Source organism: Kryptolebias marmoratus, linkage group LG16, assembly GCF_001649575.2.
Source record: "Kryptolebias marmoratus isolate JLee-2015 linkage group LG16, ASM164957v2, whole genome shotgun sequence".
Taxonomy (NCBI): Eukaryota; Metazoa; Chordata; class Actinopteri; order Cyprinodontiformes; family Rivulidae; genus Kryptolebias; species Kryptolebias marmoratus.
Window position 1 is genome coordinate 25,780,405 of NC_051445.1, and position 21,648 is coordinate 25,802,052.

Sequence of the window (21,648 nt, forward strand, 5' to 3'; positions counted from 1 at the left end):
TTTCGTTAATTCTTTAGTATCTGAGTCTGTCTTCAGAAAGTGTCAGAGTTTCTAGCTGAGGGCCTCACATCCACAAATATATGGAAGACGTTATATCAAGTTTAGGTCGGTTATAAGGACTGGATGATAAGATTTAACTTGTCCTGAACCAGGTTGATGATGTTCTTATTTGGGGGGTTGTTTAAAGATGAGCACCTAAAATTGTTGCTGGGAGTACAACACATCTTCAGTCGTGTACCTCAGCCTCATGGATGTTTCAGCCATTTATCAGAAGACTCCCTGAGCCGCGGCAGGCCCACCACAGCCTGGTCAGACCTGGGTGTGTGTCATCGAGCAGTCCCTACGGTCTCTTTGGGCTTCAGCCACAGTCGATAGCTCCTTGTTTTACGCAGGGCCTGAGCTCTAATTCCCAACTCAAAGCTTTAGTTGGGAGTTTGTCTACAAAACCCCGGCAACCCACTTCCACTGGGCGCACCTTCACCTTTCAGCCCCGCTCCTCAGCCTCAGTTGCCGGATTGGCAAATGGCAGCTTTTCCCTTTCATTCGCCTCATTAGTGCCATCTTCCCAAGAGACCATCACTGCATCAGTGAAGACACTCCAGCAGGAATTAGACCAGAAGAGCAGATCTGGGTGCAGGCTGGTGACTATAATTTCGAGTGGGAAGGTGAGCCTCTGGTTTAGGTCTGTTTGCATTTGTCAGTCCCCGACTGAATTCAGCAGGAGGTGTAGGCTTGACCTTCTTGTATCAAAGTCTGCAGGATGGTTGACCAGACATTTTTTTGTTGTTGATGTTGGACGCCACTCTTATGCTTCAGAAATAAGATGAAACTCCTCCGTACTTTGTGTACTTCCTTGAGTTAGACTGTTCCTGCATCCTCCGGGACGTGTTGGAGGTTTGCCGGGGCTGCACACCGATGACAGGCTGAACCCAAGCTTTTCAGCTGCTTATTTCACAGTCTCCTTCAGTCAGGAAACAGAGGATTTAACACTGACACCGCAGTGTGACAGGCCACAGGGATCTCTCTCAGCAAGCTGAGCTGCCAGTGACTTTTCTGACTTTACAGGTGAGAAAACTGAAATGAAAACCCCAAGGGGTAGTTTGGATTAGCAACAGAAGAGGTGCTAAAGTCAGTCCATAACAGAAAATATCTCTGTTTGAACTGAAGTAAGTCAACAACTATGTATGGGTGAAGCAGTCAGAAGTCCTTGCAGGATTATTCACACATTAAACTAAAAGCTTAGAGGCCTTTTAGTAGCATGTTGTACTCTTACGTTAGCATTTAGCTCAACTCACAACTCTGGTTCATATAGAAGTACTGGCATGTTTTTAGTGACAAAAATACATGTTAAGATTCACAAAATATAAAAGCAAACAATTCAGTTAAAAGCAAATGTTGAATATAAATTACAAAAATACCCTAAACATTGTACAAAATAAATTATTTATTGTGTGTTTTACAAAGATATGCTAAAACAGTATGGACAAATTTGTTGGTACCCTTAAAGAGACTGTTAATATTTGAATTCAAATCACAGACGCCTTTAAGCTTTTCATCAGCCGTTCAGCAGATTCAAAGGGGGAACAAACAGCCACTGAGTAGTTTGGTGTTGTTGTGTTCACCACAGTGAACATGGAGCAGAGAACACAAAGGTGAGAGCTGTGAGGAGCTCAGAAAGAAGATTATAGATATCCATGTTAAAGGACAGAGTATGCAGAGTACAAGACCATCTCCAAGCAACTTCATGTTCCTCTGTCCACAGCTGCCAAAAATATTAAAAAGTATAAAAGGTTCATGGGACTGTAGCCAACCTCCCAGAAGTTGGAAGCAAGAGGAAATGCAACCCCAGGTTGAAGAGACAGATAGTGCGGATGGTAGAAAAAGAGCCAAGGAAACCAAATAAAACCATTTGTCTCTCTATATATTTGTAGCATTAGTTTCCTGTCAGCTGACAAGACTGACACCCGGTGTGGCCTTCTGCTGCTGAAGCCCATCTGCTTCCAGGTTGGACATTCAGAGATGGTGTTCTGCAGACCTTGGTTGGACCTGGTGCGTATTTGAGGTACTGTTGTGTTTCTATCATTTCAAACAGGTCTGCCCATCTCCTCTGACATCAACAAAGCATTTTCATCCACCCGACTGCTGCTCACTGGATGTTTTCATTTTTTTAAACAGCCCAGTGGATCACCAGCTTTTGAAACACACAGACCAGCCTGTCTGGCACCAACAACCACGTCACGTTAAAAATCACTTAAATCCCCTTTTTGTCCTTGTTCTGATGCTCAGTTCGAACTTCAGCAATCTTCACCACGTCTACATCCCTAAAGACGTTGAGCTGATTTGCTGCCATGTGATTGGCTGATTAGCTATTTGTGTTAAGAAGCATTTGAACAGGTGGACCTAAAAAAGTGGCCTATGAGTGCATTTAGGTTGGTAAACCTTGGACGAATAAATCAATAAAATTATTACAACTCAGCAATATCTCTGCAATCTTCTTTTTCACTTATGACACAAACAGCAGTAAGCTACGATGTAAATAACCACACACCACAGGAGTACTTGCACACAATATATGGTAAATTTAATTTTTGTCATTTAAATTGACAAAAAAAAAAAAATAACAAAAAAACAAAAACTGAATTTTGTGTTGCAAAATGGCAGTCACTAAATACCATACAAAACCTACAAAAGTCAACAATTACAAACATTTTGTTCAACATATAATAATTGTACAGTATAAATTTATACAATACTGTTTTGTTTTTATTTGGCACTTGATCACAAATCGCTAATTTGTGTTAAACAGAAATATTACACCTGACACGTTTTTTTTTGTTTTGTTTTTTAGGAAATCATCCGTATACATAGCTATATAAAAACAATAAAAGCAACATGTTGGGACAGTGTCATTGCAGTAGTTAGGATTCTCTTGTTGGTCTGCATCTTTTCTTCAAAATAAAACAAAAAAACCAAAGCTGTATCTCAACGTTCAAATCTTTGCTTACTGGAAAAAAAAACAACAAACAAAAAAAAAACAAACAACAAAACAAAAAGGATGCAGTCAGTGAAACGGCTTCGCTGCTCGGTTACATTCACGAGAGCTTCAGGCTGATCCTTCTCAGAGTTTATTTAAACATCTCTCCCACCCTTTTTATTTCTACTCTCTGTTGGAGCTGAAAGGAGGAGACACGAGGAGAATCCTTTCAGCGAGATCACATTTGCAACTAACGTTTGACCTACAGCATGTCATTCACCTGGCAGCTTGATATCTAGAACCGGACAATAAAAAACACACACATGCGTTAAGTCCCATGCATACATGTTTATGTTAGTCTATACGCCCATGTACCCGATAACTAATTCAACATGCAGCATTTAGAAACAGTTCATAGTGAGTGTGATACGGTGTTGTCAGCTCTTCACGTCGACCATATAAAACCTGGTTTGCATGCTGGGTAGCCTGGCGAAAAGCTTAAATAAAACAAACAGTTTCTAATATGATTATTTCACATCAACGCTGTCCCGTCCGAGCATTCTGGACAATGTGGATTTGCTCAACAAGTTCAGGTGCACTTTAAAATATCTACACTGTAAAGACTACTGTTCGGATATATTATAAACTAGAGCACAGTAACACTAACTGTATGGTTACTGAAACTGAAAAAAAACTAAACAAAACAGGAACAGATGGTGGAGAGGGATGCTCTTCATCCTTCATTACATCAGTGAGACTTCACAAAGTACTGATTAGGGAGCATATGCATAGTAGCATAACGTTACATGTTTTTTTTTTTTGTTCCAGCACAATATATGAAACAAAGTCTATCAAGATGGCAAAAAAAAAAACAAAACAAACAAACAAAAAAATCATCTCACAGTAGAAAAGAAGAAAGTGAAAGCGGTACTCGTTCAGAGCGAAGACCAAACATCACAGGTCCCCTCTGCAGATGAAACGATCCCACCTACAGCGCGTCCCGCTCCTTTAACACCATCGAGTCTCTTCCTCTTGCGGTCTCATGTCACACACACATATGAGTGATGGAGGCTCTGTGTGGGCCCGACTGGAACCTCAGAGAGTACAGAGAGCCAAGCAAAGACACGGATACAGAGACTCCAGTTTATACTGCATATATACAACCTACGGCAAACCTTCACTACGCTCTAACAGGCCGAAAGGACAACTGAGGAGTTCGGTTACAGTCAGAGGGGCTTCGGGATCGGATCAGATTGATCTCTGCTGGAATTTGAGAGGTTTAAACACACGGCTTTGTTTTATCTTCTTGGATTAGGGGTAGTGGTAAAGGGGGAGAGAGGGGCTGAAAGACAATTAGGTTCCGGTGCCCTTCTTTAAAAGTCCTCAGCAGATACACAAGGCCTGGCTTCTTCATCATCTTCATTGTGTCATTCTTCATCATCAGTCTGCTCCACAAGAGGAGAACCACAGGTTTGTAGAGTCACCCAAAGAAGCTCTGTGAAAGGAAAAAAACAAAACAAAGATGAACGGGGAGATCAGCAACACAGCACACGTGTAGTTTCGTTGGTTTCACAATATTTCCGCCAAAATAAACGCGTCACGTGAAACTGACGGCATTGTTAGGGGTTTAAACGGCTATGTAAGCGTGAACCGCTTTGACACGTTGAAGAGCGGAGCTCTTTTAAGATGGCCGACCCACTTCCAGAGCAGACTTCTGCCTTCTTGAAACATCTCCACTCTTCAAAATTTCATATCAGCTCATGGAAATGCCTTATAGACCTTTACATCAAAGTCAGTTTTATAGCAGACATATTATAAAAACACTGCTGGAACTGACCACAGGCTGCACAGGAAGTGTTCCATCGCTGGCTATTTGTGCTGCAAGTAACCACAGAACTTTATCTAAATAACCGTTAATCCTGTTAGATATAATCTCTCTTCAAACTGAGGTCTTAAACATGTGAGAGAACCCCCACTTTAAAATGACAGGAATATCTCTTTAAGCACAGTCTACTTCACATCAAAGTATAATCAAACCTAATGTAATGCAGTCAGATATGTTGCTAATAAAGTTCCAATTAAAACAGATGAAGTTAAATGTAAACTAAATGGTACAATTAATGTCAAACTGACGACCATTAGACTTGTTGGTTATTCTAGGGCAACTGAAATTGATCAAAATGTGTCATATAGTACATTATCATGTAATTATGCTGTGTTGGAGTGCATAGTTAAGACAATTTGAACTTTGTCCTTAACCCCTTAAAAGATTGGATTTGTTGGTTCAGTCCAGTTTTACAGCAACACCAGGAAAACCCTGCAGGTCCAACACAAACGCCTCAGGAGGGACGGGAATTTTTCATTTTTAAACAAAGAAACAAAGGGAATCCAAGTATAAATGATAAAGTTACATAAAAAACAGAACAGAACTTTACAGGAGGTTAGAGGATCCAACAAAGACCAACTGAATAACTGAGGTGCAGGATTTACACCGAGGGAGTCAGGTGTGATCGTTAGAGAACTGCTGGTGCGGAGGGGAGAGGAAAAAACAACAAAAACAGAACCACAAATGCAAATCCATGCAAGTCAGCGCAAGACAAAACGACAAACCGAGAGACAAGGGCACCTTTTACGCTACAGAACCCTTCGAGCCAGCACTCAGACGCCTTCTGGCCGCCTGAACCCAGCCCTAACTCCACAGTCTGCCCCTCTGTAAGCTGCCTTCGGCTGTCCTGCACCAGCGTGTGCTGACACGGAACTGGCATCACGGGACCGGCGGAGCGCCGCATGCGTTACTGCCCACGCCAACTTGGGTTTGTGACTACCTCCCATTCTAGCGCAGAGAAGTGTCAGCAGGGAATCGTTTTGGAACGGCTCGGATTCATCAGCAGGAAATCCACTTTTACCTTTTTTTTAATCAGCTTTTCTAGAGCGTGGTGAGGGAGGGCACGGGCGAGAATCTCCAGGGAGGCAGAAAATAGCAGGAAAATCCTACAAGGAGCGTAACAGCGTTATAAAAGCCTTCACACTAAAAGAGTTTCCAAATTTGCTGCAATTCAGCCACATTCTAATAGGCTGTGTAGGTAATTGAAAGCCTAATCAGGGATATAATCCTGTGTGAAGAAGGCCTTCAACAAATTCACCTGAATGTTTGAAGAAAATGATCCAATACGACCCTTTTCTCAAAGAGTTTTGAAAACACCTACTTGTGATTATATTTTGAAACACGGCGCCAGTGCAGCTACTCTCTTCATACATTTACACCTACAGCTGTTTTCTTTCAGGGATTTAATGAAGCTGGATCACAAACAGGGATGACAGCTACCAAAATGTCCGGGAGCCAGGAGGTGGAAACCCTGCAGTAATCTGTCAGCAAATAATGAGCTCTTTACATTCCTCGACAGGATCTACCTGGAGCTGGGGTTCAGCGGGGTTCAGCCTGTGGGCGTCGGACGGTACAAAACTCTAAAGCCCTGCTGTAGCCACCTATTAGTGCTGATTCTGAGGTTCAGTGGTGGGGGTGCAGAGGCTGCAGCAGGTTCTTCATGATGGATGCTGGGGTACGCGCTTATTTAGAAAATAAAAATGCGAGGACATACTGTACATCGGTTTGCTTTCAGGAGCACTCAGCCAGCACGCTAATGTCTTCCCATTATAATCCTGGCCCCGGCCTCGGTGACGGGGACAGCGTGTCAGCTGCTGCTGCTGTCGTCATCTCAGCAGCCGCCTGACTCAGTCAGTGTCAGAAGGCTCTGATGACAGAGTTCGCTGAGACAAGTCCTTCCCACTTGTGACTAAGCTCTAAAACGATTAATTATTTCAGCTTGGTTGGGGAGTAACTAGTTACTAACAAAGTTACATAATTTAATTGCAAAAAAACCAACTATAATCTGTTACAGTTACCAACTGTTACATGTAAATAAAATGATAAAAATACCTGTGATTTCAGTGTGTGCTCCATGTTAATGAATATTTATTGTGCCTCACTCCAGCACTCTGCTCTAATGAGCACATCCTGATCCATTCCAGCAGCAGTGCTGTGTAATAGAAGAGTCTGGGTGCTGAACGGACCTGCAGGCAGTTCAGATCTCCCTCCGGTAGAAAATATTTGACTCATCATGAAACAAAAAGGCTATCAAAGACCCAGGACTGTTATGCAGCTAGAATCCTCCATCAGAGCAGAATGGGGCAACATTCCCTCCAAAACCGTCTGGGTAGTTTTGGTTATTTTCTTGTTCTTTGTTTTGATTTTTCATGTCATCCTTGTGTTAAGTAAGTTCTTTGTGTTTTCATGTTAACATTTATTCTTATGTAGTTTAGGTCTGTTGTGTTCCCCGTGCCACTATCCTACGTCCTCAGCTCAGTAGTTTTCCTCTTCACTTCACCTGTTCCCCATCTTCTCCCAGCCGTAGCTCATCTTCCTCTCACCCTCAGCCTTTTATATTCAGTCTCTGGTCATTTCCTCTCTGCTGGTTCACTGCTGTTTGCTTTCTATTTTCTGATCGTTTGGTTTTATGCCACAGTCAGATCCTCTCCTTGTGATTCTCTGAAGTTACTTTTTGGAAGTTTTGCTGCCTCGTCACCTTTTTGTTTTCTTTTGTGTCATAATAAATCAGTTTTTAGTTTTTGACATGAATCTGCACTCTGGGTTTATTTCCCTCGCTCCTGATTAAAAACCTCCGGCAAGTCCTAGATGTTCCCAGTCTGTTGTTAAAAGAAGAGGGGATTCTTTACAGGATTGGTCATGAACAATGGACAAAAACTCCAGAGATTAGATGGACCCAGATCCTGGGGACAAACCTGAACAGACTCCATGCTGTAACATGCAGTCCTGACCTTTAAATAGTTTTTAAGAATTATTTAAAACATTTTTTTATTTATTTATTTTCCTTATACAACATTATGAATCTGAAGTGTTTTTGAAGAGGTAATACTTAGAATCAAAAAAAAAAAAAAATTGAATTAAACGTGATGTTTATTGAATGCTGTGAAATCTTAGCTGAGACTCTTCTTTGATTTGAATTTCATTTCAGACTGATCTCACGTTAAAAAGAGGAGCTGCAGCCTGACCTCGGGCTGCTGTTTTTAGATTGTCATGAATAAATTGTTATTTCATAACCCTACTGCTGTAAGGTCATTTGGAAATGGATACCAGCCACTATCACAATGGTTAACATTCACTCATAATTTAGAAACAAAATGAAACGCAACACAATTACATTTTAAAGGACTAACCTGAAATTGTAAATAATTACATGTAGCCTGGAATAGTCAGGACTAAGAGTTGTTAAATTAAAATGTGTTTTTCTAAAAGTCTAAAATCATAAACTGACAGTCAGTGTCTCTCAGTCAACCGAGAAACTTAAACTTTACTGCAGACAAAGAAAAATGTACAAGTTACCAACAGGCAAAACGTTACAAACAAACTTTCATTTGTCTGCTAAGGTAAAAACCGTTGGAGGAAGAGCTCGTAGGAATTATGAGGCCATCCTTCATCATCGACAGCTGTGAGGAAGAGGAGGTGATGACGACACTACACTGACAGGTCCGACCGCTGCTTGCTTCCTCCTCTGTTTTCAACATTACTACTTCAGAAATCTTGTGAACATAAAGTCTGGAAGCCAGAGCCACTGTGGATGTCACCTCCCTCTTCCTGATTGGCTCATGTAGCCTCTGGCTTCGTTCCCTCTCTGCCTGCGAGGCCCAGCCGTTCATTCGTGGGAGAAAGAAGTTTGCTTGGAAAGTGAACCTCAGCGCCACTCTGCGCCGCACTTCTCCACCTTTCCTCCAACCGCTTCGAACGGTAAAGTAAACTACGTAGGAGTCAGTGGACGTGGGACTTACAGATTGTGGCGATGCCTCAGGTTCAGAACTGGCCGGCGCTGCTGGGGTCGCACTGCAGCAGGCGGACGATGGAGGGGTCGCTCTTTGCTCCTTTGATGAACTCCTCCAGAGACAGCTTACCTGGAACAGAATACAAGCCAGGCATTAAACCAGGAGCTGGCAAAATGGACCTGTTGTAATTTAGTTAAGGATACAAGGCTGCAAACTGTGGGGGAGTGAGGCTGTAGGAGCAAAAACAACACAGAAGAGAAACTATGAAGAGAAGTCACGCTGTAAGGATGAAATAACAGTGTATTTATTACAACACCCCACATTAAACTAAGTAATTATGGTGCAATCTGACTTTTACTTAACAACCTTTTATTTTGAGTGGTTCTCAAACCTTGGGGGGAGGCTTGTTTTTGTGTTACACTAACAGCATTTCATGGCGATTAGATGGACGGGCTGCACGCTGCAAAGTGTGGAGAGTAGGTCCACTCCTTACTCCTTCAGCTGGAACATGAGCCCATACACACAGAGTTCATCTCTCTTTATCAGAGGAAAGGTTTGTCAGCTGGAGGAGCCACAAATCATGACAAAACGGTCAAACGGATCATGGCCAAGGTGGGCAAATCTGAGCAGGACACCCAGCTTACGGGTCAGAAATGAAAATAAAGAAGCTGATTCAAAGCAAAAAAGACTGAAATTGGAATATATCCTTCTGTTAGACTTACAGCAAAGAGTAAAAGTACAAAAAAAGACCCATTTTTGTGACTGAAAACTGCCAGCTGACAGGATGAAGAACAAAATAATATGTTAAAATATTACATTACAGTAATATTAATAAGATGCTCAAGTTTTTAAAAAGACAACTTGAATATCCTGAGCAGAAAAATCACTTAAAAAAATCAGCAGCAGTGAAGATAAAACATTAAACCCCAAATGCTGCCCTCACTAACAAAGGTATTTAATATTTCTTGTTTTTTTTCTTTCTTCTTTTTTACAGATTGAGCTGTATTGTTCTTTTTAAATATGACACAGTGAAAATAGACCCATTGCAGCCATTAATACTTCTTCACAAAATACAAAAAACAAACAAAAAATTGTCCAAAGGAGAAATCTGGACAAAAAAAAAATGTTGCGAAAACAAGTTAATATTTTTAAGTCACACAATAACAAGGAAACTTGAGTGACCTCCCATTCTCAATCCATAGGGTTTAACATGTTGATGGTCCTTCCTTTGCAGCTATAACAGCTTCAACTCTTCTGGAAAGACTTTCCACAGGTTTATTAGTGTTTATGGGATTTTTTGACTAATTTATCCAGAAGCTCATCTGTGAGGTCAGACACTGATGTTGGACAGAAGGTCTGGCTCACAGTCTCTGCTCTAATTCATCCCAAAGGTGTTCTGTCAGGTTGAGATCAGGACTCTGTGCAGGTCAGTCAAGTTCTTCCACACCAAACTCACTCATCCATGTCTGTATGGACCTTGCTTTGTGCACTGGTGCTCAGTCATGTAGGAACAGGAAGGGGCCATCCTAAAATTGTTCCCACAAAGTTGGGAGCATGAAATTGTCCAACATGTCTTGTTATGCTGAAGCTTTAAGAGTTGTTTTTACTGGAAGTGGGTGAACCCTCCTGGTAAACAACCCCACACCATAATCCTCCCTCCACCAAACTTTACACTTGGCACAATGCAGTCAGACAAGTACTGCTCTCCTGGCAACCGCCAAACCCAGACTTATCCATCAGATTGGCAGACAGAGAAGTGTGATTCAACTCTCCAGAGAACACGTCTCTACTGTATCTGAAGTTTTGCACTTGTTGATGTAAGGCTTGGATGCAGCTGCTCTGTCATGGAAACCCATTCCATGAAGCTCTCTTTACACTGTTCTTGAGCTAATCTGAAGGCCACATGAAGTTTGGAAGTCTGAAGCTATAGACTCTGTGGAAAGTTGGTGACTTCTGAGCTCTATGAGCTTCAGCATCTGTTGAGCCCACTCTGTGATTTTACAGGACCAGGTTGCTGTCATTCCTAATCACTTCCTCTTTGTTATAATCCCACTAACAGCTAACTGTGGAATATTTAGTAGCGACGAAACTTCATGTCTAAATTTATTGCACAGGTAGCATCCTATCATGGTACCACGCTGGAATTCACTGAGCTCCTGAGAGTGACCCATACTTTCCCAAATGGTTGTAGAAAGTCTGCATGCCTAGGTGCTTAATTTTATACACCCGTGGCCATGGAAGTGATTGGAACACCTGAATACAATGATTTGGATGGAATTCAGTGATATTTTTGGCAATATAGAGTAAATATATTTGATTAGATTTTGGTTTTAGGCCTTGTTGAGCCCAGTGGGGGCCTGAAAATGTTCTCCCCACAAAGTGGGGCGCAGCATGAAAAGTTTGACAACCACAAATATAAGATAACTTTGAAAAATTCAAACTGTAATGATCTTTTTTAAGCATGAAAATGTGGTGTACTACAACATAACATAACAACACAAGAGTTTTAGCTGTGGGAAAAAAAGCACATTAAACATAGTAATTATGGAGCAATCTGACTTTTTAACTCTCTGGCTTGTAAACATGTTGCTTTAAGGCTACACTACATGTCTGCACATGAACCTGTCCAGGTTTGTGCAGCGAATTGGTGAAACAAAAGCATTAAACAGAAACCGTACAACTATTTACTTGAATTTTAGTGAGATAATTAAAATTAGGAGATAAATGATTTATTTGGGGGATTTGTTCATTCATGTCAGAGCTCTCAGCTCTGAAATAGTTCATCCTAATGTTTGAATCTCTCCAGCAGGTGGCAGTGTTTGAAACAAGTTCTCCTTCTTAAGCCCATCCTGTCTTTGCAGCACACGGCTCCTTCCTCTGTTCTCATTAGAACAAATGGTTAAAACCAGGTTTAGTCTTTTTAAGTGATTGTTTTAAAAATAACATTTGCTCAAATTTGGCTGTTGAACCACGTCTCCTTTTGTCATTTGTGTTTGTTTCATAATACAACAAATGTTTCTTTGCTGTAATTCATCCAGAATGTGGTCGGGTATCGTCTTGGTGAAAAACTTCCCTAAAAGATTTGTCAGCATGGCAGCTTTCAGTTTTGTCCTGCACTGAATCATTCTCAGAAGAAAACTTTTGGTTGTTTAAGTTACGTAACACTCATCCATGAATCATTCAGCTTTAAAAAGCAGTCATGTCTACATTTAACACATAACTTAGAGGAAATACAAACGTAAATGGTGTTTTTTAAGGTACGTTAGTACTAGCAGTTTCTTAAACTGACATTGTTTCCTCAAAATTCATCTACAACTCTATTGAAAAGATTTAAGTCCTACTTTAAGATTAAGATTAAATGCTTCTTGCCCTTTGCCTTTTACGCCAGAGTTTCAGACGAGGATCAATAAATGATGAGAAATTAGTTATAGCTGTTTTGGACAAGCCTTGAAAATATCCTTATGTTTAATCTCATGTGATATTGCAAGATAATCACACTTAATATCTGTAAAATGATATTATCCAGCCATTATCCAGTCGTTCATGACAGTACAGAGAGACAAACACTTGTACAATCTGTGATTCAAGGGTAAAAACATTATTGCCCTTTTGGTGGTGGGCAAAAATTCCAAGAAATTCTGTCTCTGTTTTGACATGTGACTTTTACTGCGAACCGCTAGTCGAGACTGGCGTACCGTCTCTGTTGGTGTCCATCTGCCTGAAGATCTTCTCCGTCCTCTTCTCAGGTGTGGACTCGTCCTCGGGCATCTTCATCACGGAGGACACCATCTTATATATTGCCTACACAAAGACACACACACAGACACACACAAGGAGCTGACTCTGGTGCTCAGATGAAAGTCACAACTCACGGAAACATCGGCTGCATCCGAAGAAGGGCTCTGTCCAACACACCGCGCTACGTGGGACGCCCCTCAGAAACTATTTACATTTCTAATAATGACGCAGCAGAGCGATGTGCCATATTTTCTAAAAGTTAGCAAAGTTATTGTTCTTGGACTACACAGTAAATATGTAAACGGCAAGCATTCTTTGGAGGAACGCATATTGTTTGTCACTGTTTATTGTCAGAGTTCTGAACTTCAATCATCTTACGATGAGGAACAATGGACTTGTAACGATGTTGGCCAAATCTGTCAGGTGGTTCACTTGATATTTTGCTAACAGAAACCCAGACATGAGCCAAAAAACACTTTAGTCTTCAGCAGTGAGTGATACTGAGTCTGTTGACTGGTATTTCATGGTCACATATGCGCAGACTCCAAACTTGTTGATTTGCTTCACCGTTCTGTGTTCACGGCTGAGGTAGAGAGGGCCGGGAGCAAACATATGCACGCACACAATCCCTCGCAGACTATTTCTCAGTGTTGTGTCTCCTCTGCTCCCTGTTGCATGGCAGGCTGCTTGGCAGTAAACAGTGAAATCACAGCCCACTCCGTCTCTAATAAGGAGGCGGATTTGAGGGGAATGGGAGCTGACATGTGAACAGAGGAGGACTGATTGTGATTACAGGGCGGCGAGGGCTTTAGAAAGGTGTTGATTATGCTGCCTATTACCCAGCAACAGGATGGCTCAGGTCCCAGGTCAAAGAGGAGCTGAGGGACGAGCACCGGCGACAGGTAATACCTGCCTTTATTTAACTTCGAAGGCGGCTTTGTTCTTCATTAAAACCCTTCAAACTGCTGAGACGTCAGAACATTAAGTCAAAATTACAAGTTTGGGATTTGGCTGTCCGTCTGTTTTGAAGCGCCACAGCTGAACAGAATCCAATTTTTTAAAATCCCCAAATTACAAGCAGCCAATAAGGAGTGAAGTAATTTTGATGACAGTGACAGAGTGTAATAAAGGACATGGAGTAATTAGGGAGCCACAGGAAGCCGATGGGCACGTGGTTTCAAATTAATTGCAGTAAATTTTTAGTGGCTGCAAATAGACCCTTTGGTTAATTTGTTGATGATCATTTGGAAATTATTGTTCCACAAATGTTCAAAAGGCCAATAACACCAGGCTTCAAGCCCTGCTGTGAGGCAACTTTGACCAACAATTTGCTGTCCTAAGATGATCAAGTTTCACAAACCAAACCCTCATAGGAAGCTGCCATGCAATATGTTAATATTTTTGATGTTCCTACTTATACTTATACTTTACTTTTATTTTGGCAAATTGTACACACCAAACACAGAAAACAAAACAAGAAAATCAATAAAAAAATCTCAAATTCACCAAAAAAGGAATAGGCTGAAGCCAAGCTTATTCTTGCCCACCCTGTTTTTACCTAACAACCTACCAAGATATCTTCACAATAGACATATAAATCTACATAACAGCATAAGATGTTATCATTTTACATTTTAGGGCTCTTTTAAAGCTCACCAAGAAAGGACATAACTTAAAATCATCACTCAATTCATTCCACAGTTTCACACCAATAACTGAAACACATCCAGATTTTACCTGGCTTTTCTCTTTTGCACATCCAAATATAAACAAACCTCGCAAATTATATTTATTCTCTCTCAACTGAAATAATTTCTGTATACCAGAAGGAAGACTTTTGTTCAATGCTTTATACATTATTTCCAGTATTTTTATATAAACAATATCTTTAAATTTTAGTACATTACTTCGAATGAAGAGTTTATCAGTTGGATTAAGAAGCCTTGTAGCTTTTTTTTTGCAACTTAACTAATTTATCAATGTTGGTTTTACTTGCGTTTCCCCAGATCTCTGAGCAATAAGACAAATACGGCAAAACCAAAGAGGAATATATGACATGCAGGCCTTTAACATTTACTACATCCTTTATTTTAAACAATATTCCAGTAGTTTTTGCAACTTTATTTCTAATATAATCTATGTGAGGCTTCCAACTGAGTTTGTCTATAATAAGTCCTAAAAATGTAGTCTCACAGACTCTTTCAATTTCAACGCCGTTTATACATAACTTTCCATTATTATAGATCCGATTACCAGAGAATACCGTGAATTGAGTTTTTCCTTCATTTAATGACAACTTATTATAATCAAACCATGTCTTCAATCCAACTAATTCTTTTTCTACTGTTTTTAGTAATTCATCCAAATTTTTTCCAGAACAAAAAAAAAAAAAGTATCATCAGCAAACATTATAAACTTCAAAATATTGGATACTGCAAAAATATCATTTAAGTAAAGTACAATAGTAGTACAATTCACATTTGCCTAATAATCGTGCATGATCAATAGTATCAAATGCCTTACATAGGTCAATAAACACACCTACAGTGTTAAGCTTCTGGTCAACGGCTGCAGCAATGTGCTCCACAAACTCCATCACAGCTAAATTTGTGGAACAGTTGATCACGACACCCGTTTGGTACAATACAGCAAATGTAGCTAGGGTTAGCCAATCTAACGGCCAAGTGGCATTTTCAGTGAGAACAAAAACTCTGTAGGAAAAAGCCTCTTATGTATGTTTTAGGATGTCTCAGCTGATGGCAAATGTTTACATGTATGCTCTGTCGGTCCCAAATTCTGGAACTCTGATGGATAAAACATGATACGGAAAAGCAGATTTAAAAAAAATGGATGGATTTCAAAAGGAGAGTGCCTCACATCCAGAGAATAACAAGCATAACCCAAAGTAATGACCTCATTGAATAATTATCACAATAAACACCCCCTCACTTTGTAAACTGAGTCCCCCCACAGAGGGAAGAGAGCGTAGCACCCTCCCCGTTCACCAGCCATTATGGTGTCTTCCTCATGTGCCTTCCCCAGTTTTCTCAAGAAGTCCTGCTGCGATTTATTTTGTAAATAAACAAGTTTCTATCTTTCTTCAAGCACCTTCAAGTTCTGTTTGCACCCTGGGTTCAAAGCCTCCTGGAAATCAAGACAATAATAGATAAAACCTTTGTACCATGACTGTATATGACACACTACCAGCAGTGGTTCACCTCCACCTCCCTTCACACCTACTACTATGGATTTTTTGTCTCGGAAAAATAACTGAAAACTGTATTTATAAATAAATAAATATATATATATATATATATTTAAAGTGTAATTGCCACATGGGTTTTTAGAATTTGGACAGACTTCATTAATGTTCAGCATCTATTCTCAAACTTGAATACTGCAGACAGATTAAAGATGGATATTTAAGGCTTTTCAGCTGGAAACTTCAAGAGCTCAGTTTCCTGTGAAGCCAGAAACAGTTTGAATCACATCCGGGGGGGGGGACTAAAGAAAACAAGTCAAACAGATAGTAACTCACTAGTTTGGATAAATTTGTAGCCTCTTAAGGATGTGAGGGAGAGCAAAAACACCATCATGGATCTCTTGGTTTATGTCTTTCCTCGAAATGATTTTGAGACAAATGGTGTTTAAAATATCGAAAAGACAAAAAGGGACGGAGGTCATCCACTTGTAATTTTCCATCAACAGTTTAAATTTCCCCGTAGCTCACCCTCAGTTTCCTGCCTTACCTTCATACTAAAGACAAATGTGCTTCTCAATGGACACTTTAAGAGTCTGAGCAGCGACCCGTCAGGCTACTTCACCAATTTCCTCAGTCTCACCAAATCACCCGTATGAGTGCTCGATCACTTCCCCTGCCTGTCAGGACAATAAACATCCGGGACTGCGTTTGAGATGAAAGCCAGACAGGCGCTGGATATTAAGTGTTGAAAAGTGGATGAGGTAGTTTCATCTTTCTGTGTGTTCCCATTTTGCCTATTGTCTGAAGATGAGCCAGGCTGGCTGTGATCTGTCCTGTTCAATTACTCCCACAGCAAGGCTAATTATGAGCATCACCAGCGTTTACACACTCTCTGCAGGAGAGAACATTAACTAGCTGAAGTGAGGCGCAGTTGACAGTCACTGGCAAATGGAGGCATAAGTCAATGGAAAGCATGAAGGCAGCAGTGGGAGAAATGACAGGGTCCTCTGGGTGAAGCACTGCAGAGTGTTGGCAGCAGGCATGCACAACATCCCTGACAAGAAGCAAGCAGGTCCTGTCTACACACTTTTTAAATTGACATAATATCTCTGTTTATGCTTGTTTTTCTTCACTTACACATTCTAACAAAAATAATGAAATACCCATGGATTTGTTTTTAAGACCTATAACATACACTAATCCAGAAACAGATATGGGGTAATTGGACTGTACTTATATAGCGCCTCTCTAGCCAACCAGGCCACTCAAAGCACTTTACATCACAATCTGTTCCCCCATTCATCCACTCACATTCATACAGCACTCTACTACATCTCTACGAAGGTAATCTGAATAAATCATTCTATACAGTCTAATCAGCGCTTTAGATTACATTCATACACCGATGAAGCGCATCGGAGGCAACGAGGGGTTCAGTGTCTTGCCCAGGGACACTTTATCATGTGACTGTTGGCAGGAATTAAACCTCCGGCACTCTCATTGGAGGATGACTGCTCTAACCACTGATCCACAGCCACCCCAGTCAGTATGTCAGTGTGGCCAATGTGCTAAATGCTAAAACATTCATCTCAGTGACCTAAAAACAACATAACACAAAGACCTAGCATTCCCTGAATGAATGCATGTCGCTCGTCACCTTTAATGCCAGAGTTTTAAACTAAGATCATCTTATGATGAGACGAAATTAGTTATTTTGCTAACAGTCGACGTCAATCGGTAACGTCGAGGTTTTTTTAGCAAAGATGTTGTGCAAGGTGGAGCGCTCAGCGTATGTGTTGTGAATGACTTTCAGCTACTACCAACCCAAACATTACCTAAATATCTGTAAAATTGAGTTACAGCCATTTTGTGCTTGGTGCCTTTAGCGACAGGTGATAAAAAGAGTTCCCTGTAGAACTGAAAAGTGCAGATATTTATGACAAACAACTAACATGTGATACTGAACCTTTCACATAGAGAACATTGTGAGTTTTTTTAGGAAAAAAAAAAAAGGTTAATGAAGACATACTAATGCTATAATCTTGGTCATACAAATACACGTCCTTGTCCGAGTGGTACTACTGTTTGATTCCAAGAACTAAAGCATCGAGAGAGACACTCAAAGAGTAGCCTGATGGTGTTTAGCTGCACGGACACGTTCACGTGTGTTTTGGCTCAACTGATACTAAGTTTAGAAAAGGTTTTTCACGAGGGATGAAGTGTTACATTACATCTTTGGTGATAAAAATTTGGAGGGAGAATTTATTCACCCTATTACAGTGATAATTCGCTGTCCACCTTTAGGCTTACACAGCTGCACCCATTGCAACATTTCACACAACAACAGACACGCATGCAACACACGGGGGAGGGCATGGGCTGGGCTTGGGGGGGCACGGTTTCCCCTTCTTGATCCCGTCCTGGTGTCTGTACTGGTTCAGTAGGGGCTGGGGTTTTGGAGGCGGCTGGGGGTCTCTGACGGTGTCAATAGGGAGCTGCCTGCAGGGTGCTGCCCCCTTGGTGTGGGTGCCCAAGCCATGTGCCCGGAGTGGTGGGCTCCCGCCGGGTGGTCTATCGCTCCTTGGGTTTGGCTGGACTTGGCTGGGGTCCCGGGTGCTGCGCTGGGCTCTGATGAGCGTCCCCTCTCTCTAGACCCCTCAGGGGGTTGGCCCAACAAGGGGGGTGGCTACCTCTTTGTCCTGGGGGCTGCTGATCCTGTGCTTCACTGTGTCTAGCGCATCCCAAAATGGAAGTCGGTACCACCCCATTATTCAGCTCAAAAGGTTTATATATATATATATGGTAGTGGCAATCTTGGATTTTGATGTGACAACCCCTCTTCGTGTTGCGACGGGGGACAAAAACACCACCTGCACCCACCCAACAAATCTGTGATTCAGTATATACTCTGTAACATGGGTGTACAGGATAAAGCAGTCTGCCTTTGTGGAGTAAGACCAATGAGAGGTAAAATCTGGATTTCAGTTTCTCAGACTTTGCAAAGTAAATTGTCTCCAAGAAGGTAAGCACAATACATTTCTAGCACCAGGTTTGTTCCCACATTGTATATGGCCGTAAGACAGTAAAAAAATGTCTTTATGGCTACTACAACTTTGTAAAGCTAAATAAAACCTCTGTAGAATCAGAAATAATACAAAGCACTATAATTTTGATGGCACTAAAGGAAGCGTTGGACCAGTAGCAGAGTTAGTGGTCACATTGTGATGATGAGGTCAGAGGAAGGATGTGCTACCCTGCCATCATCCTGACCTGGACACAGATAGTAGGCAGAAGGTGGACGGATTTAGCTTTATGAGAGCCAGCTGTCAAATCTGCCTTCTGATACTCCAACAAGCAGATAATGTGATCACATGGAGCGTGTTGACTCTGACTTGATTTCAACTCCTAAAGTTACTTTAAAAAGTCAGCTTTCTTTCTTTCTGCAGAGGCGGGTGGCTTTGAACCAGGAGAACCAACCAGCCAAATGCAGTGGGGAGATGGACAGAGACAAGAATGCATAAATATAGTTTGCTTGTGTGTGTGAGAGTGAAAGAGAGGATATCTGGAGTATTCTCGGGCTCTTTCTAAAGCTCCACTTTAGCAGTGAGGAGTGGTGATGTCTGGCTAATTAGTAAACATAAACTCCATTCCATCTGAGTTAACAACTACAGGAAGGAAGAAAACATTTCTCAGCAAATTGCAGCTGCATAATTAGCAACTGCCAAATACGTGTCCTCACAGTAAACCAATTCTTTCTGCTTATCTTTGATAGATGAGACCTGCAAACAGCCAGACATGAGCACCTGACTCATTGCTTTCTGTTCCTTTGTCACTGCAAAGAGTTTCAGATTTTAATGGAATGTAGGCAGAGGGTTTCTGTCGTCAGACTACAGAAGGAAGTGACAGGTTGAGGTCTGAGTCACGGCAGCGTAGAGGTGCACAGAGAAATCCAGCCTTGAAGGTAAGATAGGTAGGTGCATGTGAAGCATTACGCTCCTGTCACTGGCTGCAGTTATGTTGAACATTAATAAGAGAAGTTGACTTGCTCGGGTCTAAAGTTTTCAGACACATCTATCCAGTCATTTAGATTATACTGAAACTATTAGTAGTATTTTTGAAACATGAATAAAAGTTTGGCTGAAATAACTTTAAAGCTTAATTATTACCGTCAGAACAACAACAGATGAAACTAGAACATTTCTGAAGAAATTTTAAAAATGTCAATACAGATACTACCTGCATCAACTTTCTTCTGTACTTTGTGGTGATCTAAGTTGGTAAAATGTAGACTTCGGTTCATAAAGTGCTTAAGAACTGTACAGAGAATCAAGATCATAAAAATGCTAAAACTTCTGCCAGTGGCATACTTGAGTCACCATAGTAACCATACACCTGTGTCTCTCACTCCCTGACACGACTCTTAGTCCTTGTCCACACAGAAACACAAAACGATCTTGTTTTTTGGCATTTCAGAAAAAAAAATCTCTGTAAACATGGAACTGTCTCTAGAAATGTCTTCATCTATGCGGAAACATCAAATATGATCTCAAATGTTGTAGGAACTATGCCAGGCCTGTATGTGGCGCTGTAGCGCTGCCACAAACTTTCCTGTCCAGTTGTCCTTAGCTGTGGGTCAAGTATGGCCGCGGTCCCCAACCTTTTTAGCATCATGGACCGGTTCATTATCAGACAGTATTTTCACAGACCGGCCTTTAAAGGTGTGGCGGATAAATACAATAAAATAAAATGATACGACTGGCATGAAAACGGGGGTATTTTTTAAAACATAATAGACGTAAATCCAACGTGTCCTCACAACTTTGTTAGTTGCGTCCTGGCATTGTGTTATCAACATGAATAACACCCTGTCCTCCCTCTAATGTCGCGGTTCCCAAACCTTTCAGCTTCCGACCCATAAAATAATAGTGACAAAGGTGTGTGACCCCATCTTTTAGCTGATAAATATCCCAAAATACTAATGAGCCGAATAAAAAAAGGCAGAATGACAACACAAAGAGTCCTAACATCCATTATGCTGTCTTTTTTATCAATTAATCTCAGCAACAATTATCGTGCAAATATATCATAAAAACAAGGTTTTTGATTTTAAGTTGATGTCTAGAGATTATCTAAGGACCCCTTATTTGGTGTCGGGTGACCCAAATTGGGGTCCTGACACCAATTTTGGGAATCACTGCTTTAATGTTCTCTGGTCGATATGGCGATGTTTAAACATGGCCTTTAAAATAAGATACAGCACAAATATAAAGTGCACAAAGAATACAACCCACCATAACGCTGAATCAGTGGGAGCCCTGAGCCTGTTTCTCAGTAATGAGACGGTACCATCCAGGGCTTCTAAAGATGTTTGTTTTTTACTCATTTTGTTAGATAGGTTTATTTTTAGCAGTAACGTATCACGTGACCTACATAAGCGTTTTAACACGCATCAAGAGTGAGTTATAGTCAGATGTAGTGGAGAGAATCCGGTCATTTTTCAAAATAAATCTTGTTCAAACTCCGACAAAAAAAAAAACGGAAATACTTTAAGTTAATTATTCTTTCTGTGCGTCTCGGTACAAAATGACCCACGGACCAATCCGCGGCCCAGGGGTTGGGGACCTCTGAAGTATGGGGCATATATTGTTGTCCATCAGTATGGGAAGTAATACAGTAAATGTAGGTGTTGCTGAAGTTGTGGCATTAGCAGCACAAACGCATGCATGAAATCGAAAGTTAGTGATGTTGTTACGACTACACCCTTGAGCTGTAGGTTAGGTTAGAGGTGCCATGACATCATTGTTTTCAGAAGGTGGCGTTTAGGTTGTCCAGGACGACATTTTAAAGTTTTATTTACTCCAAAACATGTTTTCAAAAAACTAAACAAACAAACAAACAA

The 21,648-nt window shown here is 41.0% G+C and overlaps 1 protein-coding gene across 5 annotated transcripts in view; it reads right to left on the reverse strand.

The window, feature by feature from the left end:
* Positions 1–3,781: 3,781 nt before the first annotated feature.
* The window catches only part of LOC108234196 (neurocalcin-delta A), an 87,888-nt gene continuing 70,021 nt past the window's right edge, over positions 3,782–21,648 (reverse strand). For all 5 annotated transcript variants that reach the window (XM_017413216.3, XM_017413214.2, XM_037980280.1 and 2 more), the window contains 3 exons: positions 12,505–12,610; positions 8,819–8,938; positions 3,782–4,469 (listed from right to left, as the gene is read on the reverse strand). In XM_017413216.3, the coding sequence (XP_017268705.1) occupies positions 8,841–8,938; positions 12,505–12,610 (204 nt within the window). In that variant the 3' untranslated portion in view covers positions 3,782–4,469; positions 8,819–8,840. The remainder of the gene's footprint in view (positions 4,470–8,818; positions 8,939–12,504; positions 12,611–21,648) is intronic.